At 46.2% G+C, this 19449-nt stretch overlaps 1 protein-coding gene across 2 annotated transcripts in view; it reads left to right on the top strand.

Moving 5' to 3' along the window:
* GLB1 (galactosidase beta 1) overlaps nt 1–19449 on the top strand; it is an 82198-nt gene that overhangs the window by 28174 nt on the left and 34575 nt on the right. For both annotated transcript variants that reach the window (XM_029049527.2, XM_029049526.2), the window contains exons 6-10: nt 2462–2642; nt 6805–6863; nt 10002–10123; nt 10219–10259; nt 11430–11542. In XM_029049527.2, the coding sequence (XP_028905360.1) occupies nt 2462–2642; nt 6805–6863; nt 10002–10123; nt 10219–10259; nt 11430–11542 (516 nt within the window). The remainder of the gene's footprint in view (nt 1–2461; nt 2643–6804; nt 6864–10001; nt 10124–10218; nt 10260–11429; nt 11543–19449) is intronic.

Raw genomic sequence — 19449 nt, 5'->3', positions numbered from 1 at the left:
CAAGTCCAGGAGTAGAGAGGGGAGTGGAAAGGAGTCAGTATTTTGATGCATCAAGATTAGCTTGAAATTTCTTTACCTTCTAGATGTGAAATTTGTATTCTCTAGGCATAGTAGAATGCAGCTTCATGGCCCTGACGTAATGCTAAAACTTTTGAGTTACAGAAAAAAGCTCACAGGCATTTTTGGGGGAAAAAGGAAATCACAGACATCAACATCTAGAGGTGCAAGATTTTATAGTCTCATTAGACTGGAAACAAACCAGATTCTGTGAAAGTTTGGTAGTTTCTACATTAATCAGGGTCTTACACCTTCAAGGGTATATGCTTTTACCAATGGTGCTTTTGAAACTGTTGAAACTCTTGATCATCGTGAGCCCCATGTGGGACAGGGACTGTGATTTTACTCGTATCTACTCCAGCGCTTAGAAGAGTGCTTGACTACGTAGTAAGCATTTTAAACACATATAATAATGATTTTAAAAAGAGCTCCAAGGCACTCAATCAGCTCTCCCCTCATCACGTATCTCGGTTCCTTTCCTAAAGCAACCTAGTGTGCCCATTTCACTCCTCTCAAGCCAATCTACTCTCTGTGCCTCATTCTTATCTCCCTTGCTATTTTTCCTCCTGCCTAGAACTCCCTCCCTCTTTACATAACAGTAATAATAATAAATGTGATGTTAAAGCACTTACTGTGTACCAGGCACAGTGCTAAGCTCTGGGGTGGATACAGGCAAATCGGGTTGGACACAGTCGCTGTCCCACATGGGTCTGAGTCTTCATCCCACTGTACAGATTAGGTAACTGTGACCCAGAGAAATGAAATGACTTGCCCAAGGTCGCACAGCAGACAAGTGGCAGAGTTGGGATCAGAGTCTAGGTCCTTCTGACTTCCAGGCCCGTTCTCTTATCCACTAGGCCCCGCTGCAGGTCGTTGCTCTCCCCATCTTCAAGGCCCTTCTAAAATCACACTTTCACCAGGAGGCCTTCCCTGATGAATCCTCATGACTTCATCCCCTATTACCACTTCAACACTTTCATATCACCCACTCTCTAGGGGCCTAAGTACAGCACTTAGTACAGCTCCTGGCACATAGTAATCACTTAACAAATGCCATAACTATTATTTCCAGTGATACTCCCCCCAATAGCACTTAGGAATGTATCTTTGAATTTCATTGCTTTCCCTTACCTGTAATTTATTTTAGTGACTATTTCCCCTGCTAGACTGTAAACTCCCCTAGGGCAGGGATCAAGTTTAATGACTCTCTTATTCTTCCAAGTGCTTAGTACAGTGCTTGGCACAGCGTAAACACCCACGTACTATCGATTGGTTGATCTGAACTGCAGTATTGAACCCAGAATTTGAGGTTTACTGGAGTTTGACCATTTTGACACCTAGAACTGAAGTTGAGGAAGGAAGAGGAAGGCAGAAGGCACTTGATTTTGGTTATTTAACAGCTTACTATGTGTTAAATACTGTTTTAAGTGCTGAGGGAGGTTCAAGATAATCAGATTGATCACAGTCCCTGTCCTACATGGGGCACGCAGCCTGAGGGAGAGCAGGTATTGAATCCCCATTTTGCTGTTGAGGTCACTGAGGCACAGAAAAGTGAAGTGACTTGCCCAGGGTCACACGGCAGGCAAGTTGTGGATTGAGGATTAGAACGCTGGTCGTCTGGCTCCCAGGCCCGTGCTCTTCCCACTAGGCCACTCTGCTTCCTGAGGTCTGAGCTGACCACACATTCATTCATCCATTCAATCGTATTTATTGAGCACTCACTGTGTGAAGAGCACTGTACTAAGTGCTTGGAAAATAAAATTCAGCAGCAGTGTAGCACTTGGGGGCTCTGAGTTGGTTCCTTCTCTTTTGGAGGGTTAAGGGAACCTCTGGAGAAATGTATCCACGGGAGAAGGTCTCTTGAAGTCAGGAAATCATTGCTGCTACTTGTTCATCACTCCAACCCATCAGCACTTGTGTGCATATCCTTACACGCTACTATTTTCCCTATTGGTCATTTATTTTAATGACTGTCTTTAGCTCCTTGTGGGCGGATTATATACAACTTAGTACGGTGCCCTGCACAGAGTAAGCGTTCAATAAATACCATTGATTGTTGGGTTGCTTGTGAGTGACTCTGGCAGATCTGACTGTCTGGAATCAAATCTCTTTTTTGATGGTATTTAAGTGCTTGCTATGAGCCCAGCATTGTACTAAGCGTTGGGGTAGATACTGGTGTCAGGTTGGGCACAGTCCCTGTCCCTCATGGGGCTCACGGTCTTAATCCCCATTTTACAGATGCGGCAACTGAGGCCCAGACAAGTGAAGTAACTTGCCTAAGGTCATCCAGTAGACAAGTGGTGGAACCGGGATTAGACCCCAGGTCCTTCTGACGCCCAGGCCTGTGCTCTATCCATTAGGCCGCACTGCTTCTCTAACTCTCCTTCTCCCTTCTGATTTGTAGGTTGAAAATGAATTTGGAAGCTATTTCACCTGTGACTACAACTACCTACGCTCTCTCCAAAAGCTCTTCCATCAACACCTGGGTGACAACGTGGTGCTGTTCACCACTGATGGAGCTAACAAAAACTTCCTCAAGTGTGGTGCTCTGCAAGGCCTTTATGCAACTGTAGACTTTGGGCCTGGTAGGTAGTGGAGACTTGTAGAAAACTTCCTCAAGTGTGGTGGTCTGCGAGGCCTTTATGCCACGCTACACTTTGAGTCGGGTGGATCGCGGAAGCGTCTCGAAAACTTCCTCAAGTGTGGTGCTCCGCGAGGCCTTTATGCTTTGGTAGACTTTGGGCATGGTGGGTTGTGGAAACTTTTAGAAAACTTCCTCAAGGGTGGTGCTCCGCAAGGCCTTTATGCTACGATAGACCTTGGGCCTGCTGGATTGCAGAAGCTTCTAGAAAACTTCCTCAAGGATGATGCTCTGAGAGGCATTTATGCTCTGGTAGACTTTGGGTCTGGTGGATTGTGGAAGCTTTTTGAAAACTTCCTCAAGTGTGGTGCTCCTCAAGGTCTGTGTGCTTCAGTAGACTTTGGGCCTGGTAGATTGAGGAAGCTTCTAGAATAATAAGGCCATTGGGCCTTTTGGGAACTTTAGTCACCATGAACAGTCCCTAATAGGCAGAGAGGGTTTTTTTTAATGGTATTAAGCATTTATTATGTGCCAGGAACTGTACCAAGTGCTGGTCTACAAACAAGCTAAACAGGTTGAATACAGTCCTTGTCCCCCATGGATCTCTGAATCTTAATCCTCATTTTAAAGATGGGGTAATTGATGCTCACAGAAGTGAAGTGACTTGCCCAAGATCACACAGTGGATAAGTGGTGGGGCTGGAATTAAAAAGCAGATACTTCTGATTCCCAAGCCCATACTCTTTCTACTAGGACACACTGCTTCCCTGAGCTTCCTTTCCTTTTCAAGATCATACTATTGACAGCAAAATCCTATTTGTGTGTGGATGTGTGTGCATATGCCACCTAATGTCTCAGATTAAATCACATACTCGTTGTGGGCAGGGAATGTGTCTCTCCCAAGTGCTTAGTATGGTGCTTTGCGTACAACAAGCACTCAATCATAAATTTTAGGATGTTGGGAAATGTATTTAGGGTCATAGACCTGAAAAATGTGCTTCCCGAGGAAGAATAGGTTTTGTCACCTTTCTGTTCCTCATTTGTTCAACTTTTAAATTCTCTGGTTTCATCCTATCTGTGACATGGTTCAGGAATCTTCAGTCCATTAGTATTACTGATTGAGCACCTACTGTGTCCAGAGGACGGTACTGAATGTTTGGGAGGGTATACTACAATAGAATTGATGGACTTGTTCCCTGCCCACAAGGAATTTACAATCTAGAGGAGGAACCGGGCATTAAAAGAAATTATGGATGTGTACATAAGTGCCGTGGGGCTGAGGGTGGAGGGAATATTAAGTGTTTAAAGGGCACAGATCCAAGTGCGTAGACGTTGCAGAAGGGAGAAGGAGGAGAGGAAATGAGGGCTTAATCTAGGAAGGCCACAATATGCTTTTGTGGTTTAGCACTTTCTCCAGCTCTTTCCTGACCTGGAGTTTTCTTGCACAGTTTGCCTCTAACCACCGCTTAGTATGGTGCTTGGCACATAGTAACTGCCTAGTAAGTACCATAACCACCATCTAGGACTCACCTAAGACTGTCCCAGGGCAATCTGGATCTGCGCACCCAGGGATTTTTCCCTGGTTTTGTAAATCAGCTTAGTGCTGCACAGTGAGATTTTTTTTTTTATAAGAGTTTAACAACTATGTAAGGTTCATTCCCTGGCCCTCGAGGGGTGACAATCTAAAGAGAAGAAAATCTAGATAAGCAGCATGGCCTAGCGGGTAGAGCACGGGCATGGGAGTCAGAAGGATCTGGGTTCTAATCCTTGTTTCCCTTCTCGTCTGCTCTTTGACCTTGGGCAAGTCACTTCACTGGGCCCCAGTTACCTGTGAAATGGGTTTTAAGACTATGAGCCCCATGTAGGACAGGGACTGTGTCCAACCTGATTAGCTTGGGTCTATCCCAGCCCTTTGTACATAGTTAGCATTTGACAAATACTATCACTCCACAAAACAAAACAAAAAGGAGTACGAGATAAAAGGCAAAACCAGAGTTCAAAGGTACTCGCTCATTTGAACCATTTGAAAATAGCTGTAAAAGTGGTCGGGGGGGGGAAGGGAGTCCCCGAAGCTCTTCCCCACTGGGCAAGGACTGTGTCTTGTTTAGTGCTATACTCTCCCAAGTGCTTAGTACAGTGCTCAGGACACAGTAAATGCTCAGTAAGTACGATCGACTGACTGAATATGAGGCTGGTCCCGTTCCAATTGGCCACAAACATCGCGACTTTCCAGATGTGGACATTACCTAGGACGTCCACCTCACCTTTCTCCCCTTGGGGGTGTGGGTGTCCATTCCCCCGCTGGTGAGGGGGAGGGGAGGTGCCACCCTTTAAGCTGACAACCCTGGGTCTGCTTAAGCAGACTGGGTATTACAGGAACAAAGTAACCCCAAACTTCAAGCACTCAGTACAGTTCTCTGCACAGAGTAAGTACTTTAATAAATACGATTGACTACCGGGTCCTGCCTTGGTATTAGGTTCAGGGCCTGCAGTGTCATCTAAATGGGAAAATAATTCGGCTCTTGAGCCTGTCAAGTTCCCTAGTTCCCAAGGTGGGTCCTATCTCTTAGCAGAAGACCTGCCCCCATTCGTCCCCAAAGACTCTTCCCCATGGTAGTCTACCTTTAACGTGACCCTGCCCAAGGACCAATGAGGATATGAAAGCCATAGCTGGAACCTGGGTGACATATGGGTATCCAGGTTGGGTGCCTTTTTTTTTATGGTATTTAAGCACTTAGTACATGTCAGGCACATGCCAAGCTAATCAGGTTGGACACAGTCCCTGTCCCAAGTAGGGTTCACGGTCTTCATCCCCATTTTACAGATGAGGTAACTGAGGCCCAGAGAAGTGAAGTGACTTGCCCACGGCCACACGACAGACAGATGGCGGGGCTGGGATTAGAACCTAGGTCCTTCTGACTATCGGGGATGTAGGTGAAATACATCTGATCTTCAGTTTTGAAGAGATATTGTCCTGTTCTAATGATTAGCAGTCATCCCCCTATTTGAGCCTCTAGCCATCTGTCTGGTCTCCACCCCACCTCGAGCACTTTTTAAATTTAACAGTCGCCTTTTTCCGGGAGAAGCAGAAATCCTTTGAGTTGCCCAGAAACTTTTAGGCAGAGCACTGAACACGGAGGACTCTATTTAAAGTGAATTTTGTGTTGGAGGACGGGGCGGATCGACGGGTCTCACAGTTGAAGTCAGCTCACCTAGTCTCCGGGCCCAGGTTCCAGAGGAAGTGGTCGTGATCATTTCCTCCTTAGGTTCCAGCGGGTTGTGAATTAAAAGGGTAGCGTCGCCTTTATGCTGGAACGAGTGATCGGAATGCTTTTAGTCATGGTATCGCAACCCTTTCCTGGCTGAATCACTGTAATGAGCTGGCACATCTATCTCGGCTCAACTGGAGAGTGCAGGTAGCAGGAAGCCCCCCGGGTCGACTTTGAAGGTTAGATCTCTGAAATACACAGAGAGGGTAGGCTTTTTGGGCAGATTTCACAAGGGTAACAGTGGCAGGGCTAGGAATATCAACAGCTTCCCCAGAGTTTTCATTCAGAACAGCGCTCCCTCTCCCGTCGGCCCGTCAGACCCAGAGTGAATGAGGCAAATGGCAAAAATTACTTTTCAGTTGATGTCTCCGATATCTCCCCAGTTCCAGACTTCTCTGTCAAAATACTGATTTTTAAACAAATCACGGGGTGGTGATTCTGACCTCTTTATCTTTGCATCTGCCCCAATATTGAGAAGAGTGCTTGATGCATAATAAGCACCTTTTTAAAAATGATATTGGTTAAGCTCTATGTGCTGGGCACTTTAAGCGCTGGAGTATAAACAAGCTAATCAGGTTGGACGCGGTCTATGTCCCACCTGGGGCTCAGAGTCTCAATCCTCATTTTACAGGTGAGGGAACTGAGGCACAGAGAAATGAAGTGTCTTGCCCAAGGTCACACAGCCGACAAGTGGCTGAGCTGGGATTAGAACTCCCTTCTGACTCCCAGGCTCGTGCTCTATCCACTAGACCACACTGCTTCTCGCTTAAATAAATACCACTATTATTATTATTTGTGCAGTGTATTAGTAATGTACTGGAAGGCCACAAGTCCTTTTGTCAAGTATTCTAAGTCTGTTGTGAGCTCCCACTAACTTTTTTTCTTCTTCTTCTTCCAGGTATCAACATTACAGCTGCCTTTGAAACCCAGAGAAAGAGTGAGCCCAGGGGTCCTTTGGTAAATATCAGGAGGAGTTGATGCCTCTGTTTGCTTATTCAGTTTGTTTTTATGGTATTTAAGTGCTTACTATGAGTCAGACACTGTTCTAAGCACTGGGGTAGGTACATGTTAGGTACAGATAGGACACAGTCCCTCTCCCGCATGGGGTTCACAGTCTAAGTAGAAGGGAAAACAGGTATTTAGTCCCCATTTTACAGTTGAGGAAACTGAGGACCAGAGAAGTTAAATGACTTGCCCAAGATCACTCAGCAAGCAGTCGGCAGAGCTGGGATTAGAACCCAGATCCTCTGACTTCCAACCCTGGGCTCTTTTCACTAGGCCACGCTGCTTCCCAGCTAACTTGGTTATCGGCGGGCCTCAGTGGCGACTTACATTTATAGCTGGCAGCTTGCTGGGATCTCAGTGGGAGGCACACGCTGTCGTCCGTGGCTGGATGAGGCTGGTGAGGGGGAGTAAGTTATTTATTTGGGTGCAGCGACTCTTCGGGAGGGCAGATTACTGGCTTCAGAACCCATAGCCCGAGCTAGGAGAAAGTGTCCTCGAGCTAGCGGAGACTCAGAAGAGCCGATGGAAACTTGTGGTTACCCAGCCCGCACACTTCGCTCCTCTGGTACTAACCTCCTCACTGCACCTCATTCTCGTCTATCTCGCCACCGACCCCTCACCCACGTCCTGTCTCTGTCCTGGAACGCCCTCCCTCCTCAAATCAGACAATTATTCTTCCCCACTTCAAAGCCTTATTGAAGGCTCCAAAAGGCTCTTCCCTAACTCAGCCCTCCTTTCCTCTTCTCCCTTCCCTCCTGCGTCACTGTTATTTGCTCCCTTTATTCATCTCCCCCTCCCAGCCCCACAGCACCCTTGTACATATCTGTAAATTATTTATATTAATGTCGTTTCCCCCTCTAGACTAAGCTTGTTGTGGGCAGGGATTGTGTCTGTTTACTGTTCTATTGCACTCTTATATTGCAAGTGCTTAGTACAGTTCTCTGCACACAATAAGCTCTCAATAAAGACGATTGAATGAACAGGTTCATCGGGTCCTACGGTCGAGGGACTTGATTTAGAGAAGCAGCGTGATTTGGTGGATAGAGCACAGGCTTGGAATCAGAAGGACTTGGGTTCTAATCCCAGCTCTGCCACTTGTCTGCTGTGTCACCTTGGGCAAGTCACTTCTATGAGCCTCAGTTTCTTCATCTGTAAAATGGAGTATTAAGAATCCGAGCCCCATGTGGGACGGGGACTATGTCCAAACTATGTATCTACCACCCACAATACTTGGCACATAGTAAGCGCTCAACAAGTATTATTATTATTAAGCACTTAAGTAGTATTATTATTCTTGATTCAGCGACTTCTTGAATAGCTAGAAAACCCAATATCGGTTACCCTCGAATCTTGGTCTTGAGTTCATTCATTCAGTTGTATTTATTGAGTGCTTACTATATGCAGAGCACCGTACTAAGTGCTTTGAAAGTGCAGTACAGCAATAAAGAGGGACAGTCCCTGCCCACAATGGGTTTAGAGTCTAGAGGCGGGGAGACAGACATCTAAACAAGTAAACAGGCATCAATGTCAATAAATGGAATGCCAATGTAAATAAATGGAATTATAGATATATACATTTATACATAAGTGCTGTGGGGTATGGAGGGAGAGCAAAGGGATCGAGTCGAGGTGACATGGAAGGGAAGGGGAGCCGAGGAAAAGGGGGCTTAGTCTGGGAAGGACTCTTGGAGGAGGTGCACCTTCAGTAGGGCTTTGAAGGGGGAAAGTGTGATTGTTTGGCGTATTTGAGGAGGGGAGGGTGTTCCAGGCCAGAGGTAGGATGTGTGCCAGGGGTCAGTGGCGAGATAGACGAGATGGAGGCACAGTGAGAAGGATAGCACCAGAGGAGCAGAGTGTGCGGGCTGGATTGTAGAAGGAGAGAAGGGAGGTGAGGTAAGGGGCAAGGTGATGGAGAGCATTGAGGCTAATAGAGAGGAGTTTTTGTTGGATTATGGAAATTGATAGGTTTTTGAGGAGCAGGATGACATGCCCTGAACATTTCTGGAGAAGAATAATCCGGGCAGTGGAGTGAAGTATTGCCTGAAATGGGGAGAGGCAAGAGTTTGGAAGGTTAGAAAGGAGGCCGATGCAGTAATCCAGTCAGGATATGATGAGTGATTGTACTTACATGGTAGCGGTTTGGATGGGGAGGAAAGGGCGGACCTTGGCAGAAGTTGTGAAGGTAAGACCGGCAGGATTTGGTGAAGGATTGGATCTGTGGGGTGGATGAGAGAGCGGAGTCAAGGATGACCTCAAGTTTGCGGGCTTGTGAGACGGGAAGGATGGTTGTGCCATCCGTAGTGATGGGAAAGTCAGGGAGACGATAGGATTTGGGAGGGAGGATAAGGAGTTCAGTCTTGGACATGGGTCCCAGGCTGGGTCTGTCATTCTAGGTAGGGAGGCTCAAACATGGGTGAATCAACAATGACAGAGTTAAGTTTCAGCTGCCTACTCATATAGGACTTTAGAGTTGAAATGGGAAGAAGGTCAGAGAGTAGAACTTGCCCTTGTTTGGTTGACCCAGTGATGGGATGGGTTTCACCGGATAGGCCCTCTACACTGTAAGCTCCTTGCAGGCAGGGAATACGTGTACCAACTCTGTTGCGTTGTAGTCTTCCGAGCCCTTAGTACAGTGCCTGGCTCATAGTAAGTGTAAATCAAATGCCACAAAGAATAAAACCTTGGCCATTCTGCCTCATCAGTGATCCCTCGCCTGCTCCATAAACTACTTTTGAATGAGCTTATGCTCGTGCTTATTATTCTTAAGCGATTTCAAAGAGATACTTAGGGGGTATTTGAAGGGAACAGATACTGTTTTTTAGCCAGAGAACCTGAGAAACCGATCATCTCAGGGACCTAAGCCAGGCTAGAGAATGAGTTAAATTTGAGAAGCCCGCTTATGACTTTTGCTTCAGACGAGAAGTGTCAGAGACTTAAGGGCCTCCATTTTAAATCACATCCTCTCAACACGGGTACAAATGGGAAAATTGCCTGAGTCTAGGCCACTCCATAGAAGAAGTTAGCTCATCAAGGAACATTTTGTCTTCTTTTTTCAACTCTGGTTTTTTATGTTCTCTCTCCCCTGGCCAGGTGAATTCCGAGTTCTACACTGGCTGGTTGGATCACTGGGGCCAACCACACTCACAGGTTGGAATCCAAGTCATAGTGAAATCCCTTCAAGATATGCTCGCTCGTGGAGCTAATGTGAACTTGTAAGTGCTGGCTTGGAAGGGGAATCGCTTGAGCATTCTTTTGGAAAGTTGTTGGCGTTCAACAAAACATCATCTGTTCTCTCTTTGATTTTTAGGTACATGTTTCTAGGTGGGACCAATTTTGGCTACTGGAATGGTAAGAAGGAATTTGAACAGAAGGATTACTGTTTTATAAGTGATCTAACGGATTTTTTGCCTGATTTTCTTTTTCTCCTTACGTTTTTGTAAGTCTCAGGGTGATTCGATGCATGTTAATTACTGAGTTCTTTGATTTTGAATGACATCTGGGAGACTACAGCTTGCTCCATCTGAATTCGGCCCAGGTCTTTACAAGTGATGTCTGCAAGATGTTGGCTTTCGTGCTTGTTCCTATGCTAACCTCTTTACACCCATTTCTTAATTGCTTTCCTTTCCACCCAACATTTAAGTTGTCTCATCGATGGGAATCTTATTGGTTTGGATCTCAGAGTTAGCTTTCGTGCCTCTTTACACCTATTTCTTAATTATTTTCCTATCCTTCTAACATTTAAATCGTTGGTGGGAATCTTATTGGTTTGGAACTTGTCGTCTCAGATTCCCCTGTCAGCTCGTGACTGTGCACAACTATATTGTTCTGTTTTATCTGTGTGTCTGCATTCTTCTCCTCTATTCCTCTTGGTTGTAAGCTCCTTGTGGACAGGGAATGTGTCTCTCAACTCTGTTGTATTGTACTCTCCCAAGGGCTTAGTGGAGTGCTCTGCACAAGGTGAGTGCACAATGAAAACCATTGACTGATCTTCCCGTGGCATAACTTTGGCCATTTGGCAAGATGATCTCAGACCTAAGTAGCAGCTGTGGTCCTCTCCATTCAAAGACATCTGGGCACACAAATTGTTTGGTTAACCTGTCCCCGATCCTCCTATGATAATTAATAACTGTGGTGTTAAGTGCTTACTATGTGCCAGGCACTGTACTAAGTGCTGGAGTGGATACAAACAAATCAGGTTGGACCAGTCCCTTTCCCATGTAGGGCTCATAGCCTCAATCCTCATTTTATGAGATGAGGTAACTGAAGCCCAGAGAAGTGAAATGACCTGCTTAAGGTCACACAACAGACATTTGGTGGAGCAGGGATCAGAACCTACAACCTTCTGACTTCCAGGCCTGGGTTCTGTCCTCTAAGCTATGCTACTTATGTTTCCCAGGCCTGTTTTCCGCTGGAAGTCGCCACTTGGTAGCTCGGCTTCTCGGCGGTATTTTACAAGGAATAATATTTTGTTCTCCCCATTGCTTCTGGAATGAAATTGTGAGGCGTTCTGTCCCCTAGGTGCCAACACGCCCTACATGCCCCAGCCCACCAGCTACGATTACGACGCGCCGTTGAGTGAAGCCGGGGATCTGACCGAGAAATACTTTGCCGTGAGGGAAGTAATCGGGATGGTGAGTGATAATCGTATTTTGCGTGAGCGCTTACTGGGTGTCAGACACTGTACTAAGGTAATCAGCGTGGCTCAGTGGAAAGAGCCAGGGCTTGGGAGTCAGAGGTCATGGGTTTGAATCCCGGCTCTGCCACTTGTCAGCTGTGTGACTGTGGGCAAGCACTTAACTTCTCTGTGCCTCAGTTACCTCATCTGTAAAATGGGAATTAACTGTGAGCCTCACGTGGGACAACCTGATTACCCTTTATCTACCCCAGTGCTTAGAACAGTGCTCTGCACGTAGTAAGCGCTTAATAAATACATTATTATAATCAGGTCCCATTCAGGGCTTGGAGTCTTACAGAAAGGAGATTGAATCCCCATTTTGCAGATGAGGGACCTGAGGCACAGAGAAGGGAAGTGACTTGCTCAAGTTCACACAGCAGGCAAGTGGCAGATTCGGGTTTAGAACCCAGGGACTTTGACTCCTAGGCCTCTTTTCACTAGGCCATGCTCCTTCTCTAATAATAATTTAAATTACATTTGTTAAACCCTAACTATGTGTCAAATACTGTTCTAAGTCCTATGGTACATACACATTAATCAGGTTGGACCCAGTCCTTGTCAGGGTCTAAGTCCTGGTTTATAATAATAATAATAATAATTGTGGTATTTAAGTGCTTAATATGTGCCAGGCAGTGTTCTAAGTTCTGGGATAGGTACAACCTCATCAGTTTGGACACAGACCATGTTCCACATGGTCATATTCTTAATCCCCATTTTCCAGATGAGGTAACTGTGGCACAGAGAAGTTCTTTCATTCATTCAATCATATTTATTGAGCGTTTACTGTGTGCCGAGCACCGTACTAAGCGCTTGGGAGATTACAGTACCACAATAAACAGTCACATTCCCTGCCCACAGTGGGCTTCTAGTCTAGAGTGGGGGAGACAGGGTAGCAATACAAATAAATAAAATTACAGATATGCACACTTTTATTGTGGGCCTGGGAGGGGGAAGAACAGAGGGAGCAAGAAATGAATGACTTGCTCAAGGTCAGAAAGTAGAGAAGTGGTGGAGCTAGGACTAGAACCCAGGATCTTCTGACTTCCTCTGTGACTGACCCTCCTCCTCGCCAAGTGACCCTCCTTCTCTCCTCTCTCTTGCCTCCAGCCTGGCGTGGTGGGACCTGATTGTAGCTGGAATCTCTGGGCTTCTAGGAGTTAAGGGAGAAGCGGATGTGGATAGAGCACGGGCTTGGGAGTCAGAAGTACCTGGGTGCTAATTCCAGCTCTACCACTTGTCTGCTGTGTGACTGTGAGCGAGTCACTTCACTTCTCTGTGCCTCAGTTACCTCATCTGGAAAATGGGGATTGAGATTGCGAGCCCCACACGGAACAGGGACTGCGTCCAACTCGATTTGCTAGTATCCACCCCAGCACTTAGTAGAGGCCCTGGAACAAAGAAAGTGTTTAACAAATGCCATCATCATCAGTATTATTATCATTAATGGAGATAGCTGACTGGAACGTGTCCTAGGCTACTTGGGTCTTAAAGCGAGTGGCGACTACACCCTCTTTTTAAACACTTTTTTCCATAGGTGGTATTTCCTTCCGCTGCTGTGGGTTTCAGAAGAACCCACAGTTTTTCTGCTCAGTCACCTGTGCTGCAAAGGCTTTCCGGCTAGCAGCGGAGTGACTTTTAAGCAAACACAGCTCGGGGCTAGGGTTGTTTTTAAAGGCTGCGTTTCGAGCACAACTTCTGATCCGCGTGGAAGCGTATCGTTCTCCAGTCGGACAGAGTCTTTCAGTCCCTCAAGCCTTTTCTAAACTGAGCTTCCCTCCCTCTCTCACCTCCAGTCTGCAGTTATCCCGGCAGCAGGTAACAAATGGTGACCGGGTGAGGAGTGATATTGATAATTATGGTACTTGTTAAATGCTTACTTGGTGTCCAGCACTGTACTAAGCAAGATCAGTTTGGACCCTGACCCACATGCAGCTAAGTAGGAGGGAGAACAGGGACTGAATTCCCATTTCACAGATGAGGAAAGTGAGGCACAGAGAAGTAAGGTTTCAGCGAGTTCAACTTTGGCCATAATTTTGATTCTAATATTGTTTTTGGTGATGTCCAGATGCAGCAGGAGATGTGAGATTGTAAAGCACGTGAGCAGTGGAGGTTGGTGAGGCATGGATAAGAGCTGATAGCTGAAACCAGCGTGGCTTAGTGGTCAGAGCCTGGACCTGGGTGTCGGAAGGACCTGGGTACCAACCCCTGCTCCACCACTTGTCTGCTGTGGACCTTGGGCAAGTCACTTCACTTCTCTGGGCCTCAGTTTCCTCATTGCAAAATGGGTATTAAGGCTAAGCCCCATGTGGGACAGGGACTGTGTCCTACCTAATTATCTTTGTATCTCTCCAGTCCTTATTATGGCTCCTGGCACATAGTAAATGCTTAATAAATACCATTTAAAAAGTCCCCTGAGAGATGAACGTGTTTAGCCATTCATGGGTGAACTTGATGAGAAGCAGCAACGCCCTAATGTCCAAAATACTTTCAAGGGGACACCTCCAAGGTGTTATTTAATGGTGCGTGTTTCCACCCTTAGTGAAAGTTTCAAAACACAAGGAAACAAATTTGATGTTTGCATAGGTGTACGTAGTAGGAGATGGGGGTTGGGAGAGATAGAAAAGATAGCTCATTTGAACACCTAGAAGGTATTTGGTAGTCATCTGTTGCCTTCCACTGGCTCTTTATTCCGATTTGCATTTCTCTCTGCGGGTCTGGAACCCGGCCCTCGGTTTGCCGTGTTTACGTTAACGAGACCACCATCTTCCGCCATTCTCAGGAAGCAGCCGAGTGTCTTCGATCTCGTTGCCGTGTAGGGTGCCGGCCATTTCTTTCAAACTGCCTTCTCAGATAAGATATTGGGGAGAACCCCAGTTTCTACCTCCTGGCTTTGGACCTAGATCGTCTTAGCAAACCCCAAAGATCTCGTTTTAGCACTGGGTCTACCCATTTTGTCTGAAAGCTGATTTTTAAAAAAATAATTTATTGGTGTTACTGCACGTTGAGAATTCTGCTAAACACTGACGTTGATACAACCGGGTGGGATGCAGTCCTTTTTCCACGTGGAGCTTCTGATCTAAGAGAGAGGGAGAGCAAGGATTTCGTACACCTTAATTTTCCACGTGGAGCTTCTGATCTAAGAGAGAGGGAGAGCAAGGATTTCGTACACCTTTTCAGATCAATCAGTGGTATTTATTGAGCGCTTACTGTGTGCAAAGTACAGTAGTAAGCACTTGGGAGAGAACAGTCCAACATAGTTGGTAGGCACGTTCCCTGACTGCAACGAGCTACCGTGGGATGGGTTGGTATTTCCCCTCTTGGTCCGTAAAACAGAGTTGACCTAGATTTACTTCCCACTACCTTTACGTGGAATACATTGCGGGGTAACCCAGATGACGGTGGTATTTGTAAAACACACACACTAAAACTATGATAGGAGGGTGGGGTGTCTAAGCGCTTAGTACTGTGCTCTGCACACGGTTAAGTGCTCAATAAAAACGATTGAATGAATGAATGAATGAATGGGGGTGCAAGGGAGAAAGTCAGGGGGTCGCCTTTAGTTAAATATATCGCCAATTAACATTTTTCTCTTGGGTTGTTTCTTTTCTTGGAACTTTGACTTGTGTTTAGGGGAGCGGAGTGCACAGATTTGGGAGGGAGTGTCAGGAGGGGAAACTAAGGCATAGGATGAATCCAGTCCTGCTTCTCCCGCCATTATTATGGGGAAGCAGCATATCTTAGTGGAAAGAGCACAGGCTTGGGAGTCAGAGGATGTGGGTTCTAATCCCAGCTCCTCTACTCATCTGCTGAGTGACCTTGGACAAGCCACTTACCTTCTCTGTGCCTCAGTTACCTCATCTGTAAAATGGGGATTAAGACTGTGAGCACCATGTGGGACAACCTGATGACCTTGTATCTATTCCAGCGCTTAGAACAGTGCTTGGCAAATAATAAGTGCTTAACAACAAATACAGTTATCATTATGGTTATTATTATCATTATTATCAGCAGCAGCACTTTAATAATGTTGATAGAGGGAACTTCTTTTTTGGGTAATTGTTAGTGGATAAAGAAGGGACCTGGGAGCCAGAGGACTTCGGTGTTTCTTTTTAAAAATGGTTCTTGTTAAGCGGTTGCCACGTGCCAGACACCGTACTAAGTGCTAGGGTAGATAATCAGATTGCACACAGTCCCTGTTCCGCAGTCTCACAGTCTTAACCCCCATTTTACAGATGAAGTAAATGAGGCACAGACTTGCCTAAGGTCACACAGTAGATAAGTGGTGGAGCCGGTATCAGAACCCAGGTCCTCTGACTCCCAGGCCCTAGCTTTAACCACTAGGCTTCACTGCTTCCCTTCAGGAATAGGTATGACTTTTTGCTGCTTCTCTTCTGTTGTATGTGCTTTTGCCTTGGAAGAGAATCTCCACTTGGATTCCACAGAAGCACAACTCTCCCTCCCTTTTCAGCTGTCATCAGTCTTTATCCCCATTTTACAGAGGAGGTAACTGAAACACAGAAAAATTAAGTGACTTGCCCCAGGTCCCACAGCAGGTAATGATGGAGCCAGGATTAGAATCCAGGCCCACTGACTCCCAGGCTACGCTCATTCCATTAAGCCACACAGTTTCCCTTCAAGAAGTCTGCGAGAGGTTGTGGCTCTCCCTGGTGTGTATTTTTTGGTTTTGTTTTTTGAAAAGCTGCTGCTTGGGTCTCAGTAATCTTACTCTGTGCAGAACGCTGTACTAAATGCTTAGGAGAGTACAATAGAGTAAATGGACATGGTCCTTTACCGCAAGGAGCTTTCAACCTAGCAGGGGAGATCGAGACTAAAAAATAAATTACAGGCTATGATCGCTGCTCCCAAAGAGTTTATAATCTAGCAAGAAAGAAAGACGCTAAAAGATAAATTACATTTAGAGGAAGCGACCAAGGATAAACATCCGTACGTGAGAAGCAGAGTGGCCTAGTTGAAAGCACGGACCTGGGTTCTAATCCCCACTCCCCTGCTTGTCTGCTCTGTGACCTTGGGCAAGTCATTTCACTTCTCTGCACCTCAGTTGCCTCATCTGTAAAATGGGGATTAAAGCTGTGAGCCCCATTTGAGGTATCCAGTGTGATTATCTTGTAACTACCCCAGCGCTTAGTACGGTGCCTGGTATTTGGTAAATGATTAATATATGCCATTTTAAAAAATGGAAAGTGCTGTGGGGAGAGGGGTTGAGTGAGCACCTAGTACTTAAGGACTGAGGACTCCAACGGGTAGGTGATGCAGTAGGGTAGGGAGAAACTAGTCAGGTATCCTCCCTCCTGGATAACCTGCTCTTGAGAAGATCCTCAAGGAACAACAGTGGAAAGGAATGCTCTTCCCCTCCCTCCACCCTTGCCGGGGTTGATTGTTAACCAGTTATTCATTAGTATTTATTGAGCGCTTACTGTGCGCAGGGCACTGTGCTAAGCTCTTGGGAGAGTACAATATAACAAAAAACAGACTCATTGCCTGTAACTGCGATCTTACAGTGTAGAGATTGTCCAAGGTCTGCAGAGCATAGGTCACCACCATTCCTTCGATGGGTCGTCCCAATCCCTAGATGGACAAGAACGGGGATCGTTCCCGGGAGGTCGATCGCCAAAATTCCAGTTGTCCGGGAGATTGATCGCCAGGAATCGAGAAGTGGCTTCTGCCAGGCCCCTTGGCCCATCCCACGTCGTCGATAACGACGAGGTCATTCAGAGAGGACCGCGTTACTGGTCCAGAGCTAAGCAGACTCCCTGGGGAGAGCAGATGAAGCGATTCACCGTGTTTGTCTAGGTGGCAAGTGTCACCCCGTAGGACAGGCCAGGAAGCCGTGCTCTTCAGCGAGTGGCTCCAGACAGTCATTTGCCTAATGAACTTCTGAGATGGTGCGGAGTTTTTTCATCTGCGCTTCCTAAAGATCACTCTTTGGTGTGGGCAAAAAGCCATCCAGACTTGGTTAACACTTTTTTTCTTTTATTTTTTTTCTTTGTCTAGGAATGTATATACCTTGAGGTGGCTGGCTGAAACTGATTTCATTAGGCAATTGATAGTTTCCTTTCAAGTTGACGTTGTCACCGAACAGAATGGTTTAGAATGGGTGAAACATTAGTAAATTCACAACTGTGGGTCTTGGGTTTTTTGTTTGTTCTTTTTTTTTTTTTGGTATGGTTTTTTTAATACAAGTTGCTGCAACCCAATTTTTGAGGATTTCTATTCTTGTTTTCTATAATAGAAGGTAGAAATTTTAAAATGCCAGTCTTGTTGGACTTTTGAAATTTTCAAAAGTCCCAGCCTTAGGCTGTCTGCACAAACAGCAAAAGCCGTGAGATTATTTTCCCTCCTTCCCATAATGGGACAACTGTCCTTTTCGGTGGGTGCCAAGGAGACGGGAGGGGAACCAGGAAGGTATTTCCTCCCCCCACTCTCCAAACAGCTGATTGTCTGATATATATGTTATGTGTGTAAACATTTACTGTATGCCAGGCACTGTACTAGTTGCTGGGGTAGATAAAAGATCAGGTTGGACACAGTCCCTGTCCACCGTGGAACTCGGTCGTAATCCTCATTTTACAGAGGAGGGAACTGAGGCCCATTGAATTGAAGCAACTTGCCCAAGGTCGCCCAGCAGCCAAGTGGCGGAGCTGGTACTAGAACGCGGGTCCTTCTGTCTTCCAGGCACGTGCTCTAGCCACTGGGCCACGTTGCTGTTATCCTTCAAAGTGCTGGCTCCTCAAGGGGTCACTTTGGTAGCAAGACTGTGTATTGGGAAACCATGTTCTAAAACATAGCTTCGAGCCCCTCGGCAGTTGTTCGTATACCCGAGTTTTGAAGCCGCCATTAAATTTGAGGGGCTGGGATATGACCACCTTATTGCGTGGTTTTGACGAGAAGCATCATGGCGTAGTGAATGGAGCACGGGCCCGGGAGTCAGAAGGTCACGGGTACTAATCCCGGCTCAGCCGCTTGTCTGCCCTGTGGCCTTGGGCAAACCACTTCAACTTCTCTGTGCCTCAGATACCTCATCTGTAAAATGGGGATTGAGACGTGAGCCCCACGTGGGACAGGGACTGTGTCCAACCCGATTTGCTTGTATTCACGCTAGCGCTTAGTACAGTGCTTCTCCCATAGTACGTGCTTAATGAATACCACAGTAACTATTATATTATCATTTGGTGATCATTTGCCTGCTCTTCCTGCGGAAGACCAGTCAAAGGAGCAGGGTGAACCACTGTGGCCCCCAAAAGCTTGCCCTCTCAAGTTTGCTGATTGTTAGGGGAGTTGATTGTTCCTGCCTCCTCTTATTACCCCTTTTCTTCTCTCCCTTTCTACCCTTCTTTCTTTGCTCTCCCTTTCCCACTTCTCCCTACTAATTTTTCCTGTGGGGTGCTGGAGTTTTTAGCCACAGTTTTTTTTTTAATGGTATTTAAGTGCTTACTGCATGTAATCCACTGTTCTAAGCACTGGGATAGTTACTGGTTAATTAGGTTGGACCCAGTCCCTGTCCTGCATGGGGCTCAGAGTCTAAGTACGAGGAAGAAAAGGTATTTAATTCCCATTTTACAGTTTTTTTTAAAAAATGCATTCTTTTGTTCATTCAATCGTATTTATTGAGCGCTTACTATGAGCAGGGTGCTGTGCTAAATGCTTGGAAAGTACAGTAGAGCAATAAAGAGAGACAATCCCTGCCCACAGCGGGCTTACAGTCTAGGCGGGGGAGGCATAAGTGCTTACTTCTTAAAACTCCAGACTCAACATTTTGGACCCCTCTGCTGCTTTGCAGTGGCTCAGGAGCTACTACTGTATCCTAATCCTCTACCTTTCTGCTGTCTTTGACACTGTGGACCA

The sequence above is a fragment of the Ornithorhynchus anatinus genome, chromosome 21 (genome assembly GCF_004115215.2).
Source record: "Ornithorhynchus anatinus isolate Pmale09 chromosome 21, mOrnAna1.pri.v4, whole genome shotgun sequence".
In the NCBI taxonomy this organism is placed as follows: Eukaryota; Metazoa; Chordata; class Mammalia; order Monotremata; family Ornithorhynchidae; genus Ornithorhynchus; species Ornithorhynchus anatinus.
The sequence above is the reverse complement of the archived record's forward strand: the minus strand, read 5'-3'. Positions and strand labels throughout refer to the sequence as shown.